Source organism: Thamnophis sirtalis, unplaced genomic scaffold (genome assembly GCF_051295495.1).
Source record: "Thamnophis sirtalis isolate CommonGarterSnake01/CBP01778 unplaced genomic scaffold, rThaSir2_p1.2 scaffold_10, whole genome shotgun sequence".
Lineage (NCBI taxonomy): Eukaryota > Metazoa > Chordata > Lepidosauria > Squamata > Natricidae > Thamnophis > Thamnophis sirtalis.
Genome location: NW_028261390.1, coordinates 22,376,389 through 22,399,668, shown reverse-complemented (window position 1 = coordinate 22,399,668; position 23,280 = coordinate 22,376,389). Strand labels below are relative to the sequence as shown.

Below are 23,280 nucleotides of genomic sequence, written 5' to 3'. Positions count from 1 at the left end.
AACCTTAACTTGTTCTGTATGTAACATAAATTTTGACTTACTATTAAAATGATGCACATTAGCAAGGTAAATTCTAAAATTGATGCACTTCACAATAAATCATTATGCCGGTTAATGTAGCATGTTGCATTAATATGCTTTATTCAAATGAAGTTGGACGAGTCTTTTTGTTTTGATTATCTCATAAAACTGTTGGGAGAGAAAGATAAACAAGTGCATCAATTAGTCATAAATAAACTCATGCATATGAAAAATATGGTTGCTATTGGGTTCCATCTATAACCATAGTTACTGTGTTAATTTTATGCTCATATCCATTTGACAGTTGCCCAGGAAAAGTCTTTCTGCAGTCTTGTTTTGCCCTATAATCATGGAACCGAATCCTATTAAGTCACATTGAAATCAAAGAGAGAGAGAAAGTCACAACTAGAAAATGTTTAGTAATTTTAGTCATTTAGACATCTTAATTAACTAAACTACCCCCAACATATTGAATAAAAGCTTTCTGTGTGATATTCTCTGATTTTAAATTAATAAATGGGATTGGGTCTCACTCAGTGGAATTGGCCTGCCCCACCCATGCCAGCCCAATGGGCATGCTGTGGACTTCATCGGCCAAGAATTTCAGCTGTTGGGGTCCAGGAGAAGAGCCTTTTTTGCCTTGTCTTTTGGACACCCACCCACCCCCCACACACAGGTGAGATTTGCTTCTACCCTTCTGGTTTTCCATAAGGCCTTGAAAACAACTAGCTTAGGGCCCAAAGAGGATGTAGTACTTTGGATATAGCTAATGGAGTAGGTAGCTCCCCACCTCCCCCTCCCTATACACATCTTGTGCCCTTCCTCCCCATTGTTTTAATTGAAAGTATGACTGTAGTTATATTACATTTTTTATTGCTTCATTGGCTTTTATTGTTTGTAAGACACCCAGAGTCACCTTGAGGTGATATGGGTGGCAAATAAGTCTAATAAATAAAATAAATAAATAAAAACCATGGATATTTCCATTCTTTTGACTCTTAAATTTATAGGATTGTAGTTTTTAGATCTCCTGATACTTTTCATTGTTTATTTCTTAATTTTTAGCAAATACTGTGTTTTTCTTTATATGGTTCTTTTGCATTAGACATGATATTTCGCTCCTAGCCTTCACTTTTTCTTCTTTTTCTTCTTCAAATTTACATAAAGTGGGTTCTTCATAAATTTGGTTATTGAATTTTCAAATCCAAAGGTAGCAAACATCACTGCCTTTGTACAGAAAGTTCCCAGGCAGGTTTTGTGAGCATACAGAACATTGCTAAAAATATGCATTACTTACTTAACCTGCCAGATGGATAGAAAAGCCGTAGAAAAAATAATTTAAGATATCAGGGAGGTAATAAGGAAGAGGAAAATAATATTGAAAAGTTCTCATTCAGCTCTAGCTCGGAATGTTAGGAACATGTCTAAAAGACCACTTTTCATTATCCCTGCCTTGGTCACAAAACTTAGGAGAAATCTGGTTTCTTTTTTAAAATTGTAATAAAATTTACAAATAAATTGGCATAAGTTAGTTGAATTCTATATATTTTCCTTTTTTCATCAAGAAACCTTCTACTTTCCTGGAAAATTGAACTAAGAAATATCTTCCAACTCTATTTGGAAACATGTTAAAATACTGTTTTATCAAGTGAAGAAGGGAAATGTGTTTCAAATTGAGTTTGAAAGCTATGGACATATCACCTGTACTGTTATTTGTTGTTTATGGCAATAGTACAGAGGTGAGTTGCCATCGGCTTTTTCAAGGCAATTGAAAAATTGCTGTCTATAGTTTACTTATTTTCTGGGTGTGGGATGGGGTAGTGATAGTTCTGTCACAAAATTAGTTTTTAGGCCCATTCTTGCTTAGCTTCTTTCTCCAGGCATGTTCCATCACATATGCCCATTACACAGTATTTTTCACAAGACTGATATAAATGCATATAACAAGCTTTGGCCTGTTAGCCTTTCGATGATTCTTTTGATTCTGAACCAATACATTTCGTAAGACAGCTGGATTGTCATCAATTCTGGTAGGAGAAGTATCTTCCACAAAGTCGTTTGGGATAAGTCATCCTGCTGTTCTTTGTGATATCTATAATCAACTTTGAACGTATATATTGTGACAAAAGAACTGCCACAAGAATTCACAATGTCTGTTTTTCAGAAGTGTAGTTTTCAGACATCAGCACCTTCATTCGGGCTTACAGGCTTGGGAAAAACCCTGTCCTGCCCAATATGAGGACTTCAAGTTAAAAAAAGTTTTTTTTTTTTTTTTAAAGGTCTATGCTTTGGCAAAATAAAGTATTTTCAGAACCTTGGAAAGCTCCACACAGGAAGCTCAAAACTCAGTTAAATCTGAGATGATGACAGGACTACATTTTCACAGGGGAAATCATATTGAGGCAGGGGTAAAATTCAGCAGGTTTGACAAGTTCTGGAGAACTGGTAGCGGAAATTTTGAGTAGTTCAGAGAACCGGCAAATACCACCTCTGGCTGGCCCTACCCCCATCTATTCCTGCCTTCCATGTCCCAGCTGATTGGGATGGAATGGGGGATTTTGCAGTAACCTTTCCCTGGAATGCGGAGGGAATGGAGATTTTGTCGTATCCTTCCCTTGCGATGCCTACCAAGCCACGCCCAAAGAACCGGTAGTAAAAAAAATTGAATTTCATCAGTGTATTGAGACTTCGCTTCAGTCATGCTAAACTAGTTCATCATACTCTGAATCCTTACCCTTGTGGGAATATGACAACTGTGAGGGAATTCTGCAAGTTGAGTTTTAAGTATCTGGAAAATATTCGATTTGGGGAAGGCTGTTTTACTTGAGTCTATCAAAACTATCTGAAAAGAGTAAACAATTTACATGTTGTTTCATGACATTTTGATAATCCTTATAAATATATTTTCCAACTGCGTATTTTGTACTTTAAAATGGGTTATTTCAGCTCAGATATGTTTAAGACTATGGCATCTAATAAATCATATTAAAGTAAGCTCTTTTTTTAAAAAAATCTTGCTTAGTGCAATTATTGTCCATGCTTACCTCTACTCTACTCTTAATGTAAAACAATTTGTTGAGATTTGTATATTTAATGCTGTTAGAAATACCTTTACCCTTTCCATTTAAAAGAGGTAGTTCATGATAGAAATGAAGCAAATATTAATAAAATAATTAGAGAACTTTGCAAAAAGTAGTGTTTATCCTATGTGATAATTTAATTCTTTATATTAATCAACCATTCTTTGAAAATAATGAAAGAGAATTATAAATGAAACATACATTTTTTCTGTTTTTATTGCAACACTTATAATACTTTTGAACTGATCACTTAGGAGTGAAAATTGCTGATCCAGTTCAATTCAATTTATCTTTTTATGTCATTATTTCAGGGAGAACCTGGTGTAATGGGAGAAAGAGGCTTCTCTGGGCTTAAGGTTAGTAGATAAAATTTTGGCTAGTTATTTTTCCACACTCTATTTTTATACATGATCTTTTTTTGCAGTTCTTTTGAGGGACATTTTTTGGTAGCAGAATAGTTTGTGACATTACATTCATCAGTGGAGCTCATAGGGAGTAGAACAATAATCTTCAATAAACACATTCAGTGATTTGTTGTTATAAAATATATTTTACAAGAAGAAATGGGCTATATTACAATATTCCTATGATTCTTCTGTACTACTATTGTGAGGTTGGGAGTGCCACGGCACTTCTAGGTTGAAAGGATTGAATGGTAACATTACCATTGTCTGGGAATGCCCAGCTGGAAGCTCTTTCATGTCCCTGTTAAGTTGTCCAGCGAAGTGGGTACCCATTGATCTACTTGCAGTCGCTTGCTTTCAAACTGCTGGGTCGGCAGGAGTTAGAGCATGTGTTGAGAGCTCACGGTAGCAACCGGGTCTCAGTCACGAGCCTGCTGATTGCAAACACAACATCCTAACCTTGGGAACCACTACACTCCCTAGATTCTTCTGTAGTCATATATGGTTTAAATAATGAACCTATAAAGATGTGTGTAGATGGTACACGCATCTTTATAGAAGGTTGACCTTTGATGATAAGGATTATTCATTTTCCTAGCTCTCCACCCAAAGATGTCTTTTGCAAAATTTAAGTATTTCCATATACACTAACTGGTTTTGTGATATTCAGTGAAATATGGATAAATGAGATTTAAGTCAGTTTCTTTGAAGTCATATTTTGATCATGATTAGCAGTACAATTGTCCCTCTCAGTTTTCAGTCAAAAAAGGTCTCAGGAATCAGAATTGAAAAGGATGCCCAGATCTTAACCAGGAAGAGCGGCTTATAGTCAAAATACTAGTCTACATGGACAGAGAATATGCATTGGTGCAAAACAGATATATATGTCCTAGCCTTATTAATTGCCAAAGGCCCTAAGTTACACATGGTGGTTGGTTTTTTAAAGCTGTTAGAAGAGATTTCTCTAACTGAAGAAGTATGTATTTGAAACGTTCTCCAAATCCCTTTATAAAGAAAAAGACGAACAAGAAGGGCCTTAAAGTTTCTTTAAAAGTTGCACCTGGCAAATAGAGTAGTCACACAGATTGCACAGTAATAGTTGCAAACTTCCATACTATAGTGATGTTTAAGTTTGGTAATAATTTGCAATTTGTAGTTTGGTATACTATAGTGTTTAAGAAAATATGATTAATAATCATATAATTAATTCAATTTGTCAATTGGTGACAAATCTGCCTTCACAAAGCTATTGACTCATTCATTAAACATACAGGAGCAAAGTTTACAGAGCATCACGCATTCTTTAAGTATAGTGGTGAATCAATTCAGTCTGATCAAATGAAAAAATGACACTAGATATCTCAGTTCTATCACTATTATGTAAATGCTCTTAAGTGTAGTCTACATTCTTGGATTACATTGGCCATGCTAATGTGTTTTTAACATGCAATCCTAGGTCACAACAGAATTTGGATCTCATATGAATGAGGCAAGACGAAAATCATCATCTATGTCCTTTATATATAACGAAAGAGCAGAGGCCTTTCGGGAGCACTCATTTATCACATTAGAATTTCACTGATTACAGTTAATAGCTAATTAGTTTCTCTATTGTTACATTTTAAAAATGCAAGAAACCAATAATCAGATAAGTTTGAATGAACTTGGCAAGAGCCAAGGTGGCGCAGTGGTTAAATGCAGCACTGCAGGCTACTGCTAGATCAGCAGGTCAGCGGTTCAAATCTCACCGGCTCAGGGTTGACTCAGCCTTCCATCCTTCCGAGGTGGGTAAAATGAGGACCCAGATTGTTGGGGGCAATATGCTGACTCTCTGTAAACCGCTTAGAGAGGCCTGAAAGGCCTATGAAGCGGTATATAAGTCTACTGTTATTGCTACTATGTAGAGCCAAAGTTCAAATATAATCAGAGTATTTAAAGATCTGTAAGCAGTCATTAATATAAGAGCAAATTCATTTTGATAAGAGTCTGAGAATACAACTGCAAGATACTAATAAGTCAAAACAAAGCCATTAGTTATTCAAGATTATAGTTTCCCATCATATAGGAGAAGGAGTAGCAGAACAAGGGAAAGGAATTAAAAGAGCAATAAGGCTAGATTCTCTATCTCAGCAGTTCCCAACTTTTCAGGCTTGGTGGCTCAGTGGGGGGGGGGGAGAGGGGAGGGGATAGTTCCCTGAAAGTGGCAGGTGGGCGTGCTCAGCTCTATTTGTGTGAGTAGCATGCGTGCATGTATGCATGCATGCGTGCCCGCAGCTCACACAAAGGGAGATTCACCTGCAAGGGCAAGCAGCCGCTGCTCAACAAGGAAAACTTCACATGCATGCACTCAGCCACCACTTGCAAGCTTCCAAACAGACTACGGCCTGGGGGTTGGGGACCCCTGCTCTATACTAAGTAAGCTGCACATGACTAAAAATTTCTCTAACCAATTAAAAAGTATAACTTGCATAAAAATATATTACAATAATATAGCCCAAATATAAGACAGTGTATCTTATTTCTATTAAATCAATGGCAACATTACTATTTTTATTCTTACCTTTACATTTATTAAATAGGTGCAATGGTCATAGATAAAAATCTGACAGAGCTCCATAAATATCCTTGGAGAACAATAAATGCATTATTTCTGTCCTATTTCAATTAGGGTGATCCTGGACATCGGGGAGAAAAGGTAATATATATACTTATTTATTCATACAAACAAATAATTTCAAAATTGAATTGTGAAGTGTTCAGCAACTTTTCTTATATTTCATTTTATGCAAGAACTTAGAAAATCAGCATCCAGATCAATATTATGTATTCATAAAGTGCTGTAAAAATTATAGAAAATCAGATTTTTCATTTTGAAAGATTGTAGGTCACATTGTAAATGGAAGTATTGAAACAAGGCATACAATTTGGGAAGAAAAGTGAACAAAAAAAGGAGCTTGAACTTTACACAATTAAGCATTTAATTGTAATGGTCTATTCCATGATGGCAAACCTATGGCACGTGTGCCACAGGTGGCATGCAGAACCCTCTCTGCAGGTATGCGAGCTGTCACCTCAGCTCAGCTTCACTGCACATGCACGCACCTCTCAATGGCCAGCTGGTTTTCAGGTCTCTGCTGCACATGCATGGGGGGGCGGGGTGCACGCCCAGGAGTTGGGCACACATTTGTGGGGGGCATGGCATGTGTGTTGGGGTGAGTTGGGCACATCTGCAGGGGGAAGGGAACACATGGGGGGGATCGTGTGCACACATGCGGGGCCAGAGGACACGCAGGGAGATTACATGTGCATTCAAAAGTGGTTATGAATGCCTGCGTAGGAAACGAGGCAGTGGGAGTTGCATGCACATTGGCAAAGTGAAGGGTCATGAATGTATGCGCAGGGGCAGGCACATGGTGGGAGTCATACGTGCATTGCATTATGGGTGTGCACATGTGCACTTTTGGCACTCGGCGCCAAAAAGGTTAGCCATCATGGTCTGGCTGATGCTATTGAGGCCTAAAGTTTCAGGAAGTTGCCAGCTCAGCTTCTACATTCTTGTGAATTTATGAAATTCTGTAAAGAAAAATAATGTTGAAAAAATTTATCAGTTTTTTTTTCTGATAAAAAACAAGGTTTTATTATTTGTCAATAGAAAAAAAAGATGAGATATGGGATGAAAAGAGGGAATTTTTGGAACATTAGAGAACATTCATTCATTCATTCATTCATTCATTCCTCCTTTCTCTTCCCATTCTTTCTCCTTTTTCACTCTCTATTTTTTCTTATTTGTATTAGTCTTGGCTGTTTTTTATCTTTGTAATTTTAAATTTCAATAAATATCATTGTAAACAAAAATTAAGAAAAAATAAAGTTTGATGTGACAGGAAGACAGGCTTATAGCCAGGACAGACTTAGACTGAAATATTATTTGATTTTTCTAATATATCATTTCTTTTTTCCATTACTCTCACTCTTTTGGTTCATTTCCTTGGTCTAGTTTTATAACTTTCTTCAAAACTCTCAATAGAAATAAATTGAGGATGTTTTTAATAGGAAGCAACTGATGAATGAAAAAAAATGTAAAAGAACTTATTCTGCTATTTAGGGTGATGCTGGAGAAAGTGGCCCCAAAGGTTATCCTGGAGAAAAGGTACAATTCATAGAGTATATTTAAATTCAGGTTAAAAACAACAGAGATTAAAATCATAACAATTTAATAATAATTTTAATGATAAAATTTAATAAACTGTAATATATTCAAAATTATAATTTGTGGTTCCAATATATATTCATAAATGTTTATTTTTATAGTGTTTTCAAGGCATAGTCAAGAAACATTTGTTTTATCAATAGGAATCATTTGGCTTTGTTTTTAGTAACTATAACCTTGGTATCATCATATTGTTTGTGATAACTAATTAGACTGATGTCACCCATATAAATGTGGGTATTCATTATAATGTGGCTGAAAGGGGACAATTTATTAGGACTTTTTTTCCAAATGAGCTTTAGTTTCACTCTTTATTACATAAAGCCTGATTCCTACTGTGAGAGCTTTTTTAAAAAAATATTTCTTCTGCAAAATGTCAGTAATTACCATGACATCTCCTGGCTTGTGGAATCTACTCTCCAGATTTCTTTGTATGTCTTGTTATTATATTTAAATATTTCTTGTAAAATTAGTAAGTCTGCTCTGAGCTTGAGGCAACTGTTTCAAACCGAAATGGGACATTCTGAGCTCAAAACAGTTTGAACACAAAACGTTTCCCACATTTCTTTTTCATTTCTCCTTCAGTCAACAATATAAAAAATTGAGGGGGGGGGAAATCCCTTAGATCATATAGGATGGCTGAAGCCTGCTTTGTGTAACTGTTGAGTCCAGAATTTTTTGCTTTGGCTTTCCTGGTTTTCTTATTCTGTTTCAGAAGACATATATGTGGACAGACATCGCATATTACTCATGAATTCTAGTTGGACTTCATTTAGCTTTGGCTTGCATTTATAAAGCTTTCCTTCCCACACTTGAAATTCTCGGTTTTAACCAAATACACAGGAGATTCAAAGGTGAAACTTAGTAGGAATATATTGCCAATGCTCACATTCTCACATAGGACATATTCCACCATGTGAGCTGGTAAAGCTTTGTAAATGGTAGATGATTGAATAAACTATTCCTGCTCAACTAGAAACAGTTAAAGTAAGCATACATTGCCTCTATTCCTCGACTTCATACCCATTAATTTTTATAAAACAATAAACCAAATTAAAATGTTTCTTTGGTGTCTTACGGGCCAAGACTTTATCAGTTTATATTTGTATTTGAAAATCCCACAATATTTCAACCTGTTTATTTTTTATTACTTTTTCAAATATATAGTATGTTCCCACCAGTATTTTTTTATTACTGGCACATCTAAATTTTTTCATATGTTATTTTGGTGACTGTGTTATGTAACTGTTCATAATCAGTTTGTGCAATCTTTTTTGCACAAGTTTAGTATATGATCGATTACTCCTTCTGCTTTACACAATTTTCATTTTGAATCATTGGGTGATTTTTTTCAATTCTGGCCTTGATTCCATTAGCTTGCTCTTGAGCAGCCAAAATCAAGCCTTCAGTTTTCAGTGTATAAGTCATTGCCAGGTTTTATCTTTATCCACTTTCCCTCAATCTTTTATAGAAATTGACCATGTAATACTTTTCCTTGCCTGCATTCTGTTCTGGTTTTTATTCTATTAGTTCAATATTCATGCTTTATTTCTTGCACATCCAGTAAGTTCCAGTTTTTAATATCAGTGTTTGTTCTTGGCCGCCCTTTATGTAATCAGCCAATGTATGCTTTTCTTCTTCATTAGGTTTATTTATTTTTTATTTTTTTGGTACTTGAAGTAAACCTCTGCCTCCGTTAATTACTATTATTATTATCCAGGGTGATCCTGGATCTTCTGCTGCTGGAATTAAGGTAATGTGAATAACAAGAACCTTTTCACGTGTATGGCAAAATTTAATTTTCTGAATTTCCTTTCTTATCTTGAAGTTGATACCATCCTTTAATTTTAATCTTCTGCTTTTATCATTTGTTTCTTTGTTTTAGGGTGAACCTGGACAATCGGGTAGACCAGGACAAAAGGTAATGTGTTCAAAGAAATAATTTTGGCATCCTAGATGTGTTTGAACTCCGATTTCTCAGAAGTGTATTATATGAAAAATGACACTGTTCTTTTCAAGGAGCTGAAATTTTATTCAACTATATTAAATGGAAACATGTTTTAAGTAGCAGACATCAAGTAAGGAGTAGCTTCAAAATACTGTATATACTTTGATTTGTGCAACATTTTCCTGCTATTAAAATAATGTAATATTCTATTGCAATGTGATATAATTGCAGGGTGAACCTGGACTTCCTGGACTTCCTGGGTTACCTGGAATTAAGGTAAATATACATATATTATCTATACCAGTGCTGGCCAGGGGATTCTAGGAGTTGCTGTCCACCCTTCTTAGAAGTTTCTAAGGTTGACAAACATTAATCCATACAGTGTTATTATAAAAAAGGCACATATATAATTAATATGCAGTTTGGACCACTGTTAACATACCTGAAACCTTTTCTTCTGTAAATTAAGATCATCACTTCATATCAACCATACTTGGAGAAGTGAAGGGGTAGTTAAGTTTCTTGTTTTGTGCAAACTATAGCCAGTCAGTTACATACAGCCCTTTCCCCCATTTTTTACAATCTATAGAGATTTAACCATTGAAATTTAGCAGTGCAATTTTATGTTTTTCAGTTGGGGGAAAAAATGGGTTGAAAAATTGTATGTTCTTCAATTGAAAAAATTATCTTCACCCCTATAAACTTTTTAAAAGAACACTTTTACAAAAGGTGAAAAAGTAGATAGCATCATAGCAAGTTTTAGGGGGGGTATTAATAAAAGCATGGTCTCAAGATATAAAATGAACTGCTTACTATATACCACAGAAAACTTTTGCCAATACTAACAATAACAGATCGACATTCTTATCTTCCTTGTTTCCTCGTATTTGATGACAGAAAGTACATCTACTAATTCTACAGCAGAGGTGGGTTCCTCCTGGTACAGTACGATATACCAGAAGAGGTATTGAAAAATCTGGTGTACCGGATCAGACCGATAGTAATGGTGGTTTGGCCATGCCCCCGAATCTTCATCAGAAGCTTTTTTTAAAGCCCTTTTTCCCTGCCAGAAATGATCCCCCAATTCATTAAAAATATTTATCCTGGTAAATATGCCATACAACTTACTCTGCACCAATATATATTCTGTCTTGAATTGTTTAGGTTTGTTTTTGAGATAGGCATGACACCTGGCAAGAACATGGACATGTCCCTGTAGATTTATAGGCAATATTTTTTTAGAAATGATTTGCATTTGCTTTCTTTCTAAGACTAAGAGGAGCAATTGGCCCAGTTGACTTCCATGCCTAAAACAGGACTAGAAATCAGGTTTATGTGCTTCTGGTCCAGTGTTTTAATCAATGGACCAAACAAGCTGAGTTGGAAGTATCTATTTAGAATAGAATAGAATAGATTTTTTTATTTATTTTTATAATAGAATTGGAATTTTTTTTTTAAAAAAATAGTTTTTATTAAACATTATTACCTTTAAAACAGAAAGAAAAATACAACAACATAAGAAAAAACAAAACATACATAACAATATAAAGTAAATGTACAGCCTTTTGTATCGGCATTCATTAATTATACATTTTTTTAAGCATAAAACATACAGATACAAATACAATTTTAAACATACAACCCCCCCTCCCCCCCGGTGACAGTCATTCACAGCCCAACTTTTTTCTTTCCTTCCTCATTGGGGGACTTCTGGTGACGTCATTGGCTATGGAGATAGGCTTGGAGATAGCTCTGAAGCCTAGCTGACAACCAGGGGTCTGGCGGCATAAAGAGCAGTCGTTCGCTGGTCTTGGAGGGACTCAGCGAAGAACAGAGGTGCTTCTCTGCAGGCGGGGGGAAGTGCAATCTCCTCGGCAAGAATTGGAATTTTTTAAGTGTGATTGAACACACAAGGAATTTGTCTTTGGTGCATATGCTCTCAGTATACATAAAAGAAAAAAATACATTCATCACGAATCATAAGGTACAACACTTAATGATAGTCATAGGGTACAAATAAGCAATCAATTCATATTAGGAAACAATCAATATAAATCATAGGGATACAAGCAACAAAGTTACAGTCATAAAATCATAAGTAGGAGATGTTGATAGGAATGATGAGAAGATAGCAATAATAATGCAGACTTAGTAAATAGTTTGACAATGTTCATGGAATTATTTGTTTAGTAGAGTGATGGCATTTGGGAAAAAGCTGTTCTTATGTCTAGTTGTTCTGGCGTGGAGTGCTCAATAGTGTCATTTTGAGGGTAGGAATTGAAACAATTTATGCCCAGGATGTTAGGGGTCTGTAGATATTTTCACAGCCCTTCATCATAAAAGTTGAATAAAAATTGAATATTGATCCATCTGACTTTTGCTAATTTGAATATTGAGAGAATCATTGGTTTCTTTGAGAAGGAAAGCAGAGATAATATTTAATTTGTGAATAATATGAGCTTCAAAGGCATTCTCTATTAAAAACTGAATCAGTAGGGCACTTGAAGAATATCTTCACTGTATTTGCCTGAGAAGAGGGTGATTTCTTTGAAAAAATCCATACAATTACTCAGTAAAGAAATATAAAAACGCACCTGTCTGTATTCTTTGCTTTGGAAGATTAAGGCACCTTTGCCTCTGAATCCATAAAAGCACCTATCAAATCAGATTAAATATCTCTTTGTTTTCACTTTCCTGCTGCATTGCAGACAAATGCCTTATTGAAATGGAATTACTTGTTTACTTGCCTTCACACGCCATTAAGAACACTAATCTAGATGGAATCTCATTTACTTTCTGTTTTTTTAGTGAAGTACCTGATGACGGCACACAACTCAAAAACAACCATTTTTTTTAAGAATATGTTTTTTATGTTGTGCAAAAGAGTGTAACAAGCTTGTACTGTTCTTTTTCAAAGAACAACCAAAAAAAGTTAGAGAGTAGACAGAATGGCCAAGTCAATGTTACATGTTGAAGTTCTGCAAAATCATTTGCATAGCTGCTTTAGTAAAATATCAGTATGCTTTGAAACTATACTTATCCACTGTCATCTTTTATAATTAAATTTGGATGGAATAGTTGGAAAAAAGTGCAGACCGTAACTTTCTGATTCACAATAGCTCTGTCAAATAGTGCTGTATTTGATTAATATTATAGAACCAGTCAACCTGATGGGTAGATCCATGATAATAGCAAGATTCAGCTGAAGTAAGGAAGTAAAAAGAAAAGTTCTTTATTGAAAAGAACACCCAATATGTCTAGCTTACTACTAGCTTTACCTAGAGCTGCCAATAGATAAATGCAAAACCTGCATCAAAAATTGTTTTCTTTGTTTCGCCTCCTCTGCTTGTAGGGTCCTTCTATCTTTAGTTTACTGTTTATGGGGCTTGTATGTGAGGCTAGTGTACAGTCAGTATCTTCTTGGGATTACAGCTCATATTTGAAGGACAAACAGAAATTGTGCACAAGTTCCTGGTCTTGGAAGATCTCTCACAGTCACTCATGTTTTGGTTACCTCTCAATTGGATTATGGAAATGTGCTCTAAGCGGGGTTGCTCTTGAAAATCGTTAGTAGTAAATCAGCATTCCTGTTAATTGATAAGGGGCCTATTTCCCAAGCTTTAATCATTTCCCTGGATATCTTTGTACCTGCATGGCCAATTATCTTGGCAGCTTTGAATTAAATGAGTGTCCTTGTTAATTGCAATGTGAGGCCACCAATGAGTTTGGGTCTCCTTGTCTGACTGCTCGCTTGTGTTCTTGCAATCTGGTGGTTAGCTTCCTCTCTGTTTGACCTACGTAGTCATAGGAGCAGTTCATGCAGGGGATCCGGTACATTGCAAGTATCTCCCATCTCCAAATTATCTTTACAATGCATAGTTTGTCCTCAGATGGTAGACTCTGGGCAGTGTGTGATACCTACTTGCAGATCTCGAAAGCTGCATTCTACTGCTTCCAAAATATTTTTGAGGTATGGCAGGGTGTACCATATAGTTGGTCTTTTACCTTCTTTTTTCTCCTTTGCTTTTGGCACAGGCATCTTGTAATAAATGCTTGTGAGTGTTCATGTACCTTTTATCCAGTTGTTTAGCTTTTTGAGAACCACACTGGGTTCTTAAACTTCCATATAATGTTTTGGTGCAGCTCTTTTTCTGTGACAGTGGATGGTTAACTGTAAACCATTCAGAGGACCTGTTCTTTGGGATCATTTCTAAATTAACAGAGATAATCATATTACTTTAGTCCAAGGGTGTTCGAGCTTGATTTCATTGAGGGCCGCATCAGGGATATGTTTGGACTTCAGGGGATCAGGGTGGCATGTCCATGGTGGGTATGGCTAGCTTGACATCACTCGTGTTGGGGGTCACCTGTGTGGCCCGGGCAGGTCTAGAGGGATCTACTTTTGCTAGTAATTTGTTTTGCTAGCACTCTGCCAGTGATAACGGAGCTCAGGGTGGGGAATGTGGCCCTCCTTGGCTCCATTTTCAGCTGTGACGGCCTCCTACAGTCCTCTGCTAGTGTGCGGCCCTCCCAAGCTCCATTTTCGCTGGCAGAGGCACTGTCGGCTGGTCCTTCTCTGTTTCCAAGGTGGCCCCGTGGGCCAGATCTAAGCACCCCGTGGGTCTGATCTGGCCCCCAGACCTTAAGTTGGACACCCCTGTTCTAGACCATTTGATAAGAAGTTAAGGATTTTTAAATTATCATAGTAACCTGAAGAAAGATATTGATAGCTTGAATTGTACTTTTGGTTAAAAAAGAGAGCAACAGTTTCAATAGACTAAGGAATGAGGAGAGATGTTTGTTTATAGGTTTATTTATAGGTTTGTATTTATAGGTTTACATAAACATAAGTAGTATTTTATGGAAAGTTGGCATCAATGAGTATGGACAGCAGCAGAGGTTGAGATATGGAGAATGAATGAAAGTGGAACATGGGTGTGAGTTTTGATGTACTGGTATTTTGAGTGTGCATATTATGTTTCTAAGGTATCGACTGGCTCATGGTACTCTGAAACGGAAGACATTTTCAAAGGCTCACAGTACAAAGTAGTTTTGATCACACAATCCATTTTTATTTCTGATCCTTGAAATCATGATTAAACAGATTAGAGAACAAAGTAACCACTGAGTTGACTTTATGGTAGATTAAGTCTGTGAGTACTCAAGAAGTTTGAACCTATCAAATAAATTGCTGAAGGCTTCATTATTCCTTCCATAAAAATGATTGCTGTTTCCATTAATGATTAAAAAAACATTACAAGGATACATTTGAAAACCATTCACAGTTTCATATGTAATTTGCAGTGTATACCATAATTTCTTCCCTTTTGTTCTTTTTTTTCAGTTTTATCTTTTTCAGGGATATGCCTGTATACCATGTCTGAATACAGTTTTTTTTTATTTCTAGCTGTTGAAAAACTGCCATTGTAGTCATGCAGAGCAAATCCTTTTCATATTAATTTTATTTATGCAATGCTGTGAACAGCAAGAGGACAGGTTTAATTTGTAATTATGTAGTTTAATATAAATTATGAAATCTCTTTTCTTAGTAATGCCAATGATTACATACAGTATATTACCAAACATTTATTTTAATTGAAAGGGAAATCTTCTTAAAACATATGTGGCAATGATTGTTTATTTTAACTTATAGATATACTATAGGCAAATGAAATTTCTAATTGCCTGGTATTTACATTAAAAACAATAAAATAAAACTAGGGCACTGATTAATTCAACAGGTTTGATGAGAATGTGCACCAGACATTACTAATATCTGCAGAAGAAAATCAGGATAAGCAGAAAAGGTCTTAGGGATACAAGAAAATCTAAAAGCTACAAAATTGGGGATTGGGGTTATGACAGTAGTGAAAATAAGATAAAAGACAAACTTCCTGGGGGAACAATATGGTAAGCGAGTAACAGGGATGGGAAGAGGGATGGGACTCCTAAACTTCTACTTTGGTTTCGTCTTCTCTCTAAGTGAGTGAATGAACTTAGATGAACTTGAATGAACTTAATCATAACAATTGACAAAAATGAGGGAAGGGCAATTCGAATTAAGAAAAGAAATTACAGGGACTACTTGGCTACTCTGAAGCTTTGAATGATGTACTAGTAAGAAACTCAGTTGGACCAGAAAGCTTTGGGGACAGTCATGTATGGTCTGTGTAACAATATACAACAATACATACATTGTTTGCTTCAGACAAGCAAGTTCATGAATAAAGTGTGTGCGGGAAAGCAGATAATAAACAAACATTTCTAATAGGCAGAAATATTGTTACATGAAACAACCAGGTGGTTATACTTGAAGAGAAGGTTTTGGAGAATAATAAATGATGGATTAGGAACCACAATGGATTCTACGCAATTTGAACTACTGAAGGCATTTGGCTGGAGTGCAAACAAGATCAATGAAACAGTAAACGTATGAGAGAATATCTTCTCAGCCCAGAGGGACTTGGGGAAAGCTTTAGAAAGATACCCACTCCTGATAACCTGAGAGAGAATGGAAACCGTTATAATTAACATTGATCACTTTTAAGTGGAAAGAGGGTGGTAGAAAAAGTTACACATCTAAATGTCCACAAACTTAGCTATATTGGCACAAGTAACCATATATTACTGCCATATTTCTATTCCTTCACACCTGTGAAGTCCTATATAGTAAATTCCCAGATATATTAGAAATCCTTGTCCAAATATGTTGTTGTTATGTGATTGTTGTACCTGTCCATAGTCTTATCAATGGAATATTATCAAATATTGTAAACTGAAAGTGTGTTTTTAATATTTTGTAATTTGTGAATAATGTCTAAGGAGAATTATTTCTGTTTTTCAATAGTATTAACTTAATTAGATTTTTTTCCTACCATAAACTAACTTAATATTATAATGTATGTACTGTATGTATGTATCAGTGGTGGGTTGCAGGCAGTACGCCCCGGTATGGTGCTCCAGAGGGCTCGCCCGCCCACCCAAGCTCCTTACCAGTATTTCAGCTCTTTGGCGCTTCTGCGCATGAGCATAGAGTGTACGGCGCCTGCGCAATGCTCCACTGAACAGCTGGAGTGTCGCAGAGGCATCATGGAGGTAAGGAGGCATGTGTGCACTGCGCACATGTGCGCGTGCTACACGTGTGTCTGTGCGTGCTATGTGCATGCATGTGGGGGACGCTGGGCCCTGTTGCACCGTACCAGGTATGTATGTATGTATGTATGTATGTATGTATGTATGTATGTATGTATGTATGTATGTATGTATGTATCAGAGGTGAGTTGCTGCTGGTTCAGCCCAATTCGGCTGAACCGGTAGTAGCAGTGGTGGGAGGCTGCGCCCATCCACCCAGATGCTTCTGTGCACCTGTTAGCAACCCACTACTGGTATCTATGCATGCATGTATGTATGTAGTATGTATGTATGTATATCAGGTTTTCATTTCATAAAGTCTTGTGCTATAAAAGCTTCTGGTTCACTTGCTTTTCTTAACTTATGTGGGGGTTTCCTCGAAGAATTCCTTACTGATGGAAGTCAAATGTGATTAATTGTAGCTGTCCTTAGCTATTGGGTTACAGCTAGAAACGTGACTAGGGAAAACGTATTTGCAAGAAAATCCATGTTTTCTATAATTATTCACAGTTAAATTAACAACGTTTTAATATGCTCATTTATTAAAAGGGTGAACCCGGTTTCCTAGGTCCACAGGGAGAACCTGGATTGCCAGGATTGCCAGGGACAAAGGTATGATTTACATTTTTTCCTTATTACGCACAATTTGCTCTACATCAGATCAGAGCCTAATTGTTAGAATAGACATTTCCCTCCACAGCCATTAAAGTCTTACTAAAGGGAAAGTTTATCAGACTGAGATCACAACTCAACCCATTACAAAATGTGTAATGTGTGTAAAATAAATTAATTTAATTAAACTGCTGTCAACTCTATAGGAAATGATGTAACTGTGATTATTTTATATACGTTCTTAATTGTACAGCTGAGACTTCATCTCATTCTTTTTATAAAGAGGGTCAGCATTGCCTAAAGCTGCTTTTATTCTGTGGAACCAATTTGAGCCATCAACACCTAATAAATGGACAATTAGTTATGGGAAAAAGTATCTGTTTTGCCTCTTTTTCCCACCTGTAATTATTCCTATTTTATCCATAAATGGTCAGGGATTATTTACTTCTGAAAAATCAAGAGGGAAAAAGGCATATACAATGGTACTATAATCTATTTACACTCCCCTCTCCTTAACAGGTTTGGTACTAATGTATGTATGGATCAATTACCAATTTATCATACTCTTTGATATTTCTTCTCTTTGATGTTTCAATAGCAACTCTCATCAATACCAAAAGTTACTGATGCTCTATGGTGCTTCTGTGTGTATCTGCTATGATTTTTAACAGGGTGAAAGAGGAGAAATCGGACCTCCTGGGAAAGGTGAACGAGGTGAGCCTGGAGTTCCAGGGCCAAAGGTCAGTTTGGTTTCACTTTGAAATATTTAATGTGTCTCTGAGAACTCAGTGTTTAGCATTTTCTTTAAAGGCATCCTTTGTTTCAGGATGTTAAACAGAACCAGAAAAATCGATTTCATTGTGATTGAACATGTATTCCAAGTGATTTAGATGCATGCCATTTACTTTTACTGCATAGTCCAGTCAAAGTTAATTCAACAAACAGAGAAGTTTCATATTAATCATCAAAAACTGCCACTATGTGAATATTACTTATATAGTCATAGTCAATGGTGATTAAAGTGCTTTGGGTATAACAAAAACAATACAAGTATAACAAAATTCTGATTTCTGACTATATGGGTGGAGAGGCAACTTTAAACAGATTTCATTATTTAAAGTAGAAATTTCAAAATTCTATATGGTTAGCAATTGTGTCTAAGACAGACAAAGAAGGAAGGAAGGTCCTTCAAAATCAGACTTTGAAGTGCAACTCAATTGATTTTCTATATTTTTATTAGCAAATTAAAAACCTGTGCTTAATAATATTCTGCTTATATGATACGATCATACATATAGATAAGACCTAAGAGTTGATAATAAAATGTGTGTCTATATACATATTTTAAATAAATAAAAATAAATAAATAAGATGTTTTGGCATTATATTAAGAACAAAACTGTAGTGAAAAAATAATTTGTTAATTGTGCTAGTAGCTTCTAGTGCTGCATGGATACTTCCATGCAATCTTCTTGACAACAATATGGAAGTGGTCTGTAATTACTTTCTTCCAGGATGATTTCCAATTCCCAAGTCATCTGATAGACTTGGAATTAATGGTGACCTCCTATGTAACTACTAAACAAATCCAACCATGTCTAGATGTTTTGTTGCTGTTATAATTGTTGTTGTTAAGATTAGCCAAAGTAAATCTTTGGGGATGTAATAGGTACAGTGCTTTCTGAAGGATTTCCCCCTTTCATCAGAATGAGTTCCTCTCATTTTGTACATGAATATGATGTCACAACCTGTGAACACAAGGAACAGAGCTTGCATTGTATCAACACAATGCTGTTTTCAGCATTTGTTCCCTTTGACCCCATCAAGCCAAATGCTTTTGACTAGGTGTCAAATTCTGTGGGCTTCAATGAATTCTCCCCAGTGTTTTACCAGGAAAATCAGATTGAAGGACTATTTTAATTTTAAAGGGAATATGAACAGAAAATGGAGACTTAACAAATATGATTTCATACAGCATAGCTAAACATTTTACAAATACTTCACAGTGTCTTTTTATTTGATTTCAACTATTTGTGACATTTGTTTCTATATTTGCGGATAACTGTGTATATAAGTTTCTTGATTCGAGTACATTCAGAAATTGTATTGATATTTTTATTAAATCTTTTGCATGATCTGGAAGAAGGCCACTCTTGTTTAAGAACATAACTTAGTGATAAGAAAGAGCACTAAATTTTTGGTTTGGAAGTTGCCAGAGGTGAATTCTCATTTATAAGGCACTGTAGGAAGGAAAATGATTGAATCAAACAAATATTTTCAGGTTACAAGTTGTATATCTGACACTTTCACTTAGAAGTCATAGGATGTTTTTCAGGGAGTTGAGGAAATAATATTCCCTGGAACATGCACAAAACACATTTAGATTTTCTTCTACTAATCCTCTTGTGTTAAATCATCATAACATGCATGATTACTTAACTCTTATATATACATTTGTCTCTATAGTGTAACTTTATAATACCAACTGTTTTAATATGCATAGTTTCTACTACATATTTACTTCCTGTAGACAAAACTAATTCTTCATATTTCTCTTTTTTACTTTTTCTGTCTCGACTCCATTTTGTATGTCTTCCAACATGCAGGGGAGGTCAGGTGAATCTGGAACTAGAGGCCCTAAAGGGTCAAAGGTCAGTTATTAGCAACATCTGGTTTTATTGGTTAAATACACTAAACCAACACAGTTATTTGTTTACTGCCATTTTTACTTGTGTGAATTCTATATGTGGATGGGGTAGTAGGTATGGTAATAGCACGTCATTATCTGTTTCTTTTAGTAGAATGTTCAAAGACTATCAATTTAAAAAGTAGTAAAATTATTTTCAGTAACTGAAAAGATGAGATGTATATAGTCCTTAGCTTTTCCTAGTAAAAGTTTTCATTCCCCGGTTAATCCCCCCTTCCCTTTCTGTTCTTTGCTATATAAGGTCCTCTTTTTTCCCTCAATTCGTTGATTAGTACCACATTTTAGTGTAGTATTTAGGTTCACACTTAAATTAAATAAGACATTACGTACTATTTGACATTAGACATTAAGGCTAGCAGTTAGAGGCATAGCATGCTCTGAATGAAAAATGAAAATGTTAGAAGTATGGAATATTGTAACGGAATCTTTTTTGACCTGAGGCAATTTTTGATAATTCTGAGGCAATGTATTTCAGGAAGCCAGGGTTCTGTTCCCCCAAAAGATGTTTCTAGTACCATTAGATAAAGGACAGCTTTCTCTGATTTAAATTTCAAACCTGGGAAGGTTTCCATTGTGCTTGGAAATAACTGGCTGTTGGGATTTTTCTAAAAGAGATGAAAAATACTTATTTTTAATAATTATATATGGTCAATTAGTAAACTTTTGAGGTGATTTTTGAATTTATCTCCATATATAATGCATTGCAAACAGGGGTTGGTTATGGCTTCTTCTACTGCCTGTTTTTTCAGGGATGCGTTTCGGGTGCACAAACGCTTTGGGCATGCACACGCTTAATGCGCGTATGCGCAGTAGGTAAAAAATGCTTATGCACAGAAGCAAAAAAGATGGTGGTGCCTATGGTGGCGCCGATAGAACTGGTTTGGAGGCGTGGCCGGCTGAGTTACTACCTACTCAGTCAAACCAGTCCAAGTCAGGAGGAACCTACCTTTGATTGCAAAAGTCAGTTTCATCATAAGCATGGAAATTCAGTTTTGTCTGGAAATGTGTATAATAAATCAGAACCTGGTGACTGTAGACTTATGTTATTACAATGAACAGTTTTCTGAATTGGCCTTGCTCTGTCAAACTGATGGTTGAAACTTTCTTGACAGGAAAGTATACAAAGAACTTCTTTTGGGTGTGGGTTTGGGGGGAATTTGCCTTCTGATGCCTTCTGGATGCATGGAATTTTAATTTTTAGCCAACAATCCAGACTACAGTTGGTTGTGAATTCTAAGTATTGTAGACAAACATGGAAGGAAATGCTTTGACATATTCATTAACTCTAACCCTAACTTTTAGCGCTTCTGACATTTTAATTGTTATGAGTGTAAGCAATGTTTATTGTTAAATAAGAACATAGATTAACATAAAATAACAGGGTTGGAAGGGGGCTTAGAGGACTTTTTCTCCAACTCCTGCTCAAACAGAAGTCCTCATTCCATCCTATACAAATGTTGTCCAATCTCTTCTCGAAAACTGCCAATGATGAAGCACCCACAACTTCTGGAGGCAATTCCACTGATTAATTATTCTCACTGTCAGAAAATTTATCCTTCATTTCGGGTTGGGTTTCTCTTTAATGATCTTCCACCAGTGGCTTCTTGTCCTGTCCTCAAGTGCTTTGGAGAATAGATGGGTTTTCTCTTTTCTGTGATAGCCCCTCAAACACTAGAAAACAGCTATCATATCATCCCTAGTCCTTCTCTTTCTTAAGGGAATGTGATGACTCACCAATTAAAGACACTGAACCAAATGATGGGATGAGCTCTTGTTATTTGCCCTACCTCCTGCTAACCTCCTGCAATTCAAAAGCATGCAAATGCAAGTAGATAAATAGGCACCTCTTTGGTAGGAAGGTAATATTCTGTGTACCTCAGCATATAGTTATGCTGGCCACATGACCATGGAAGTGTCTTCAGACAACACTGGCTCCCTCAGCTAAGAAAGGGAGATGTGTACCACCCCCTAGAGTTGAACACAACTGGATATGGGAAACTGTTACCTTTTCTCTTCATTAGACTAGGCAGATCTAGTTTCTACAACTTTAGCTCATATGAGCCTCTAGATCTCTTATCATCTTTGCTGCTCTTGTCTATTTCCTTCCTTCCTTCCTTCCTTCCTTCCTTCCTTCCTTCCTTCCTTCCTTCCTTCCTTCCTTCCTTCCTTCTCTGACTGCCCACAAATCAAGTAATTTATCTTGATTGAAGGAGAGACTTGAATCTGATTTTCACAAGAGTAAATTTTATGCACACTATTATAAAATAAGATTAATATGACTCTTCTTTTCCAATATAGTTGGGAATCTTTTAAATGTAGTTTATGCCTATACAAGTCAGAATTTTTTTTATTTGGAAATGATCCCAAACACAACAACCGTTGCTTAATAACACAGTTAAAAAAAATTCAGCAGAAACCAAATTTTCTTCATATTTTATTATTGTGAGCTTCATTGTTCTCTTGGAAGTAGTTTAATTTCCTTTTATGGAGACCTTGACTCTTGCTTTGTTCTGACTGAAGATACTTAAAGCCAACATTTTTGCTATAAATTCCAAGTAAAATATAAGAAGAAACTCCATGGTGTATAAGATTATAGTCTGTCCAGCCCAGCGAATTTTGATTTAAAAGGCTAAAGATTCTGAGAAACTTTGGATATTTTACAGTACTCTATATCCTATAGCAGGGGTAATTTAATTCTTCATCTTTTATGTCTATTGAAGTCAGTGCCTTTGCAGATAGGAGTGTCTGTGCAAATGCAAAATACTGAAATATTTTTTGCTATTACACCTTATTAATTAATTTGTTGTATTATTATTTGTTTAAAATACTAACATAATTTGGGTGAAGTTCTATTTATGTATTTGAAATTTGTTCCCCATCTCAAATATTGCAGTCATGCCATCTTCAGAGCTTCATTGAGAATGTATAGGCAAGAAAGATGCCATGTTGATAACAAGACAGTTATCTCCTCATGCCAATCTCTTGTAATTATTGCACAATGATCAAATGTATTCACAATTTATTGAAAATGGGAGGCTATTCCCCTGTTTTGTTTAGAAGGAGTGAGGGAGTGAGAGGCCTTTTGGTTACTCCCTGGAGCAAAACAGTTACTAAATTATTACCATACTTTGTATTCTTTATTGATTAAGCTGTTGCTGGGACATATT

General features: G+C 35.8%; 1 protein-coding gene across 1 annotated transcript in view; it reads left to right on the top strand.

The window, feature by feature from the left end:
- Positions 1 to 23,280, top strand: part of LOC106537550 (uncharacterized) — a 99,729-nt gene that overhangs the window by 48,763 nt on the left and 27,686 nt on the right. The window contains exons 10-18 of the mRNA XM_087723910.1: positions 3,413 to 3,457; positions 6,174 to 6,200; positions 7,611 to 7,655; positions 9,436 to 9,468; positions 9,601 to 9,636; positions 9,895 to 9,939; positions 17,344 to 17,406; positions 18,078 to 18,146; positions 20,013 to 20,057. Coding sequence (XP_087580036.1) covers positions 3,413 to 3,457; positions 6,174 to 6,200; positions 7,611 to 7,655; positions 9,436 to 9,468; positions 9,601 to 9,636; positions 9,895 to 9,939; positions 17,344 to 17,406; positions 18,078 to 18,146; positions 20,013 to 20,057 — 408 coding nt within the window. The remainder of the gene's footprint in view (positions 1 to 3,412; positions 3,458 to 6,173; positions 6,201 to 7,610; positions 7,656 to 9,435; positions 9,469 to 9,600; positions 9,637 to 9,894; positions 9,940 to 17,343; positions 17,407 to 18,077; positions 18,147 to 20,012; positions 20,058 to 23,280) is intronic.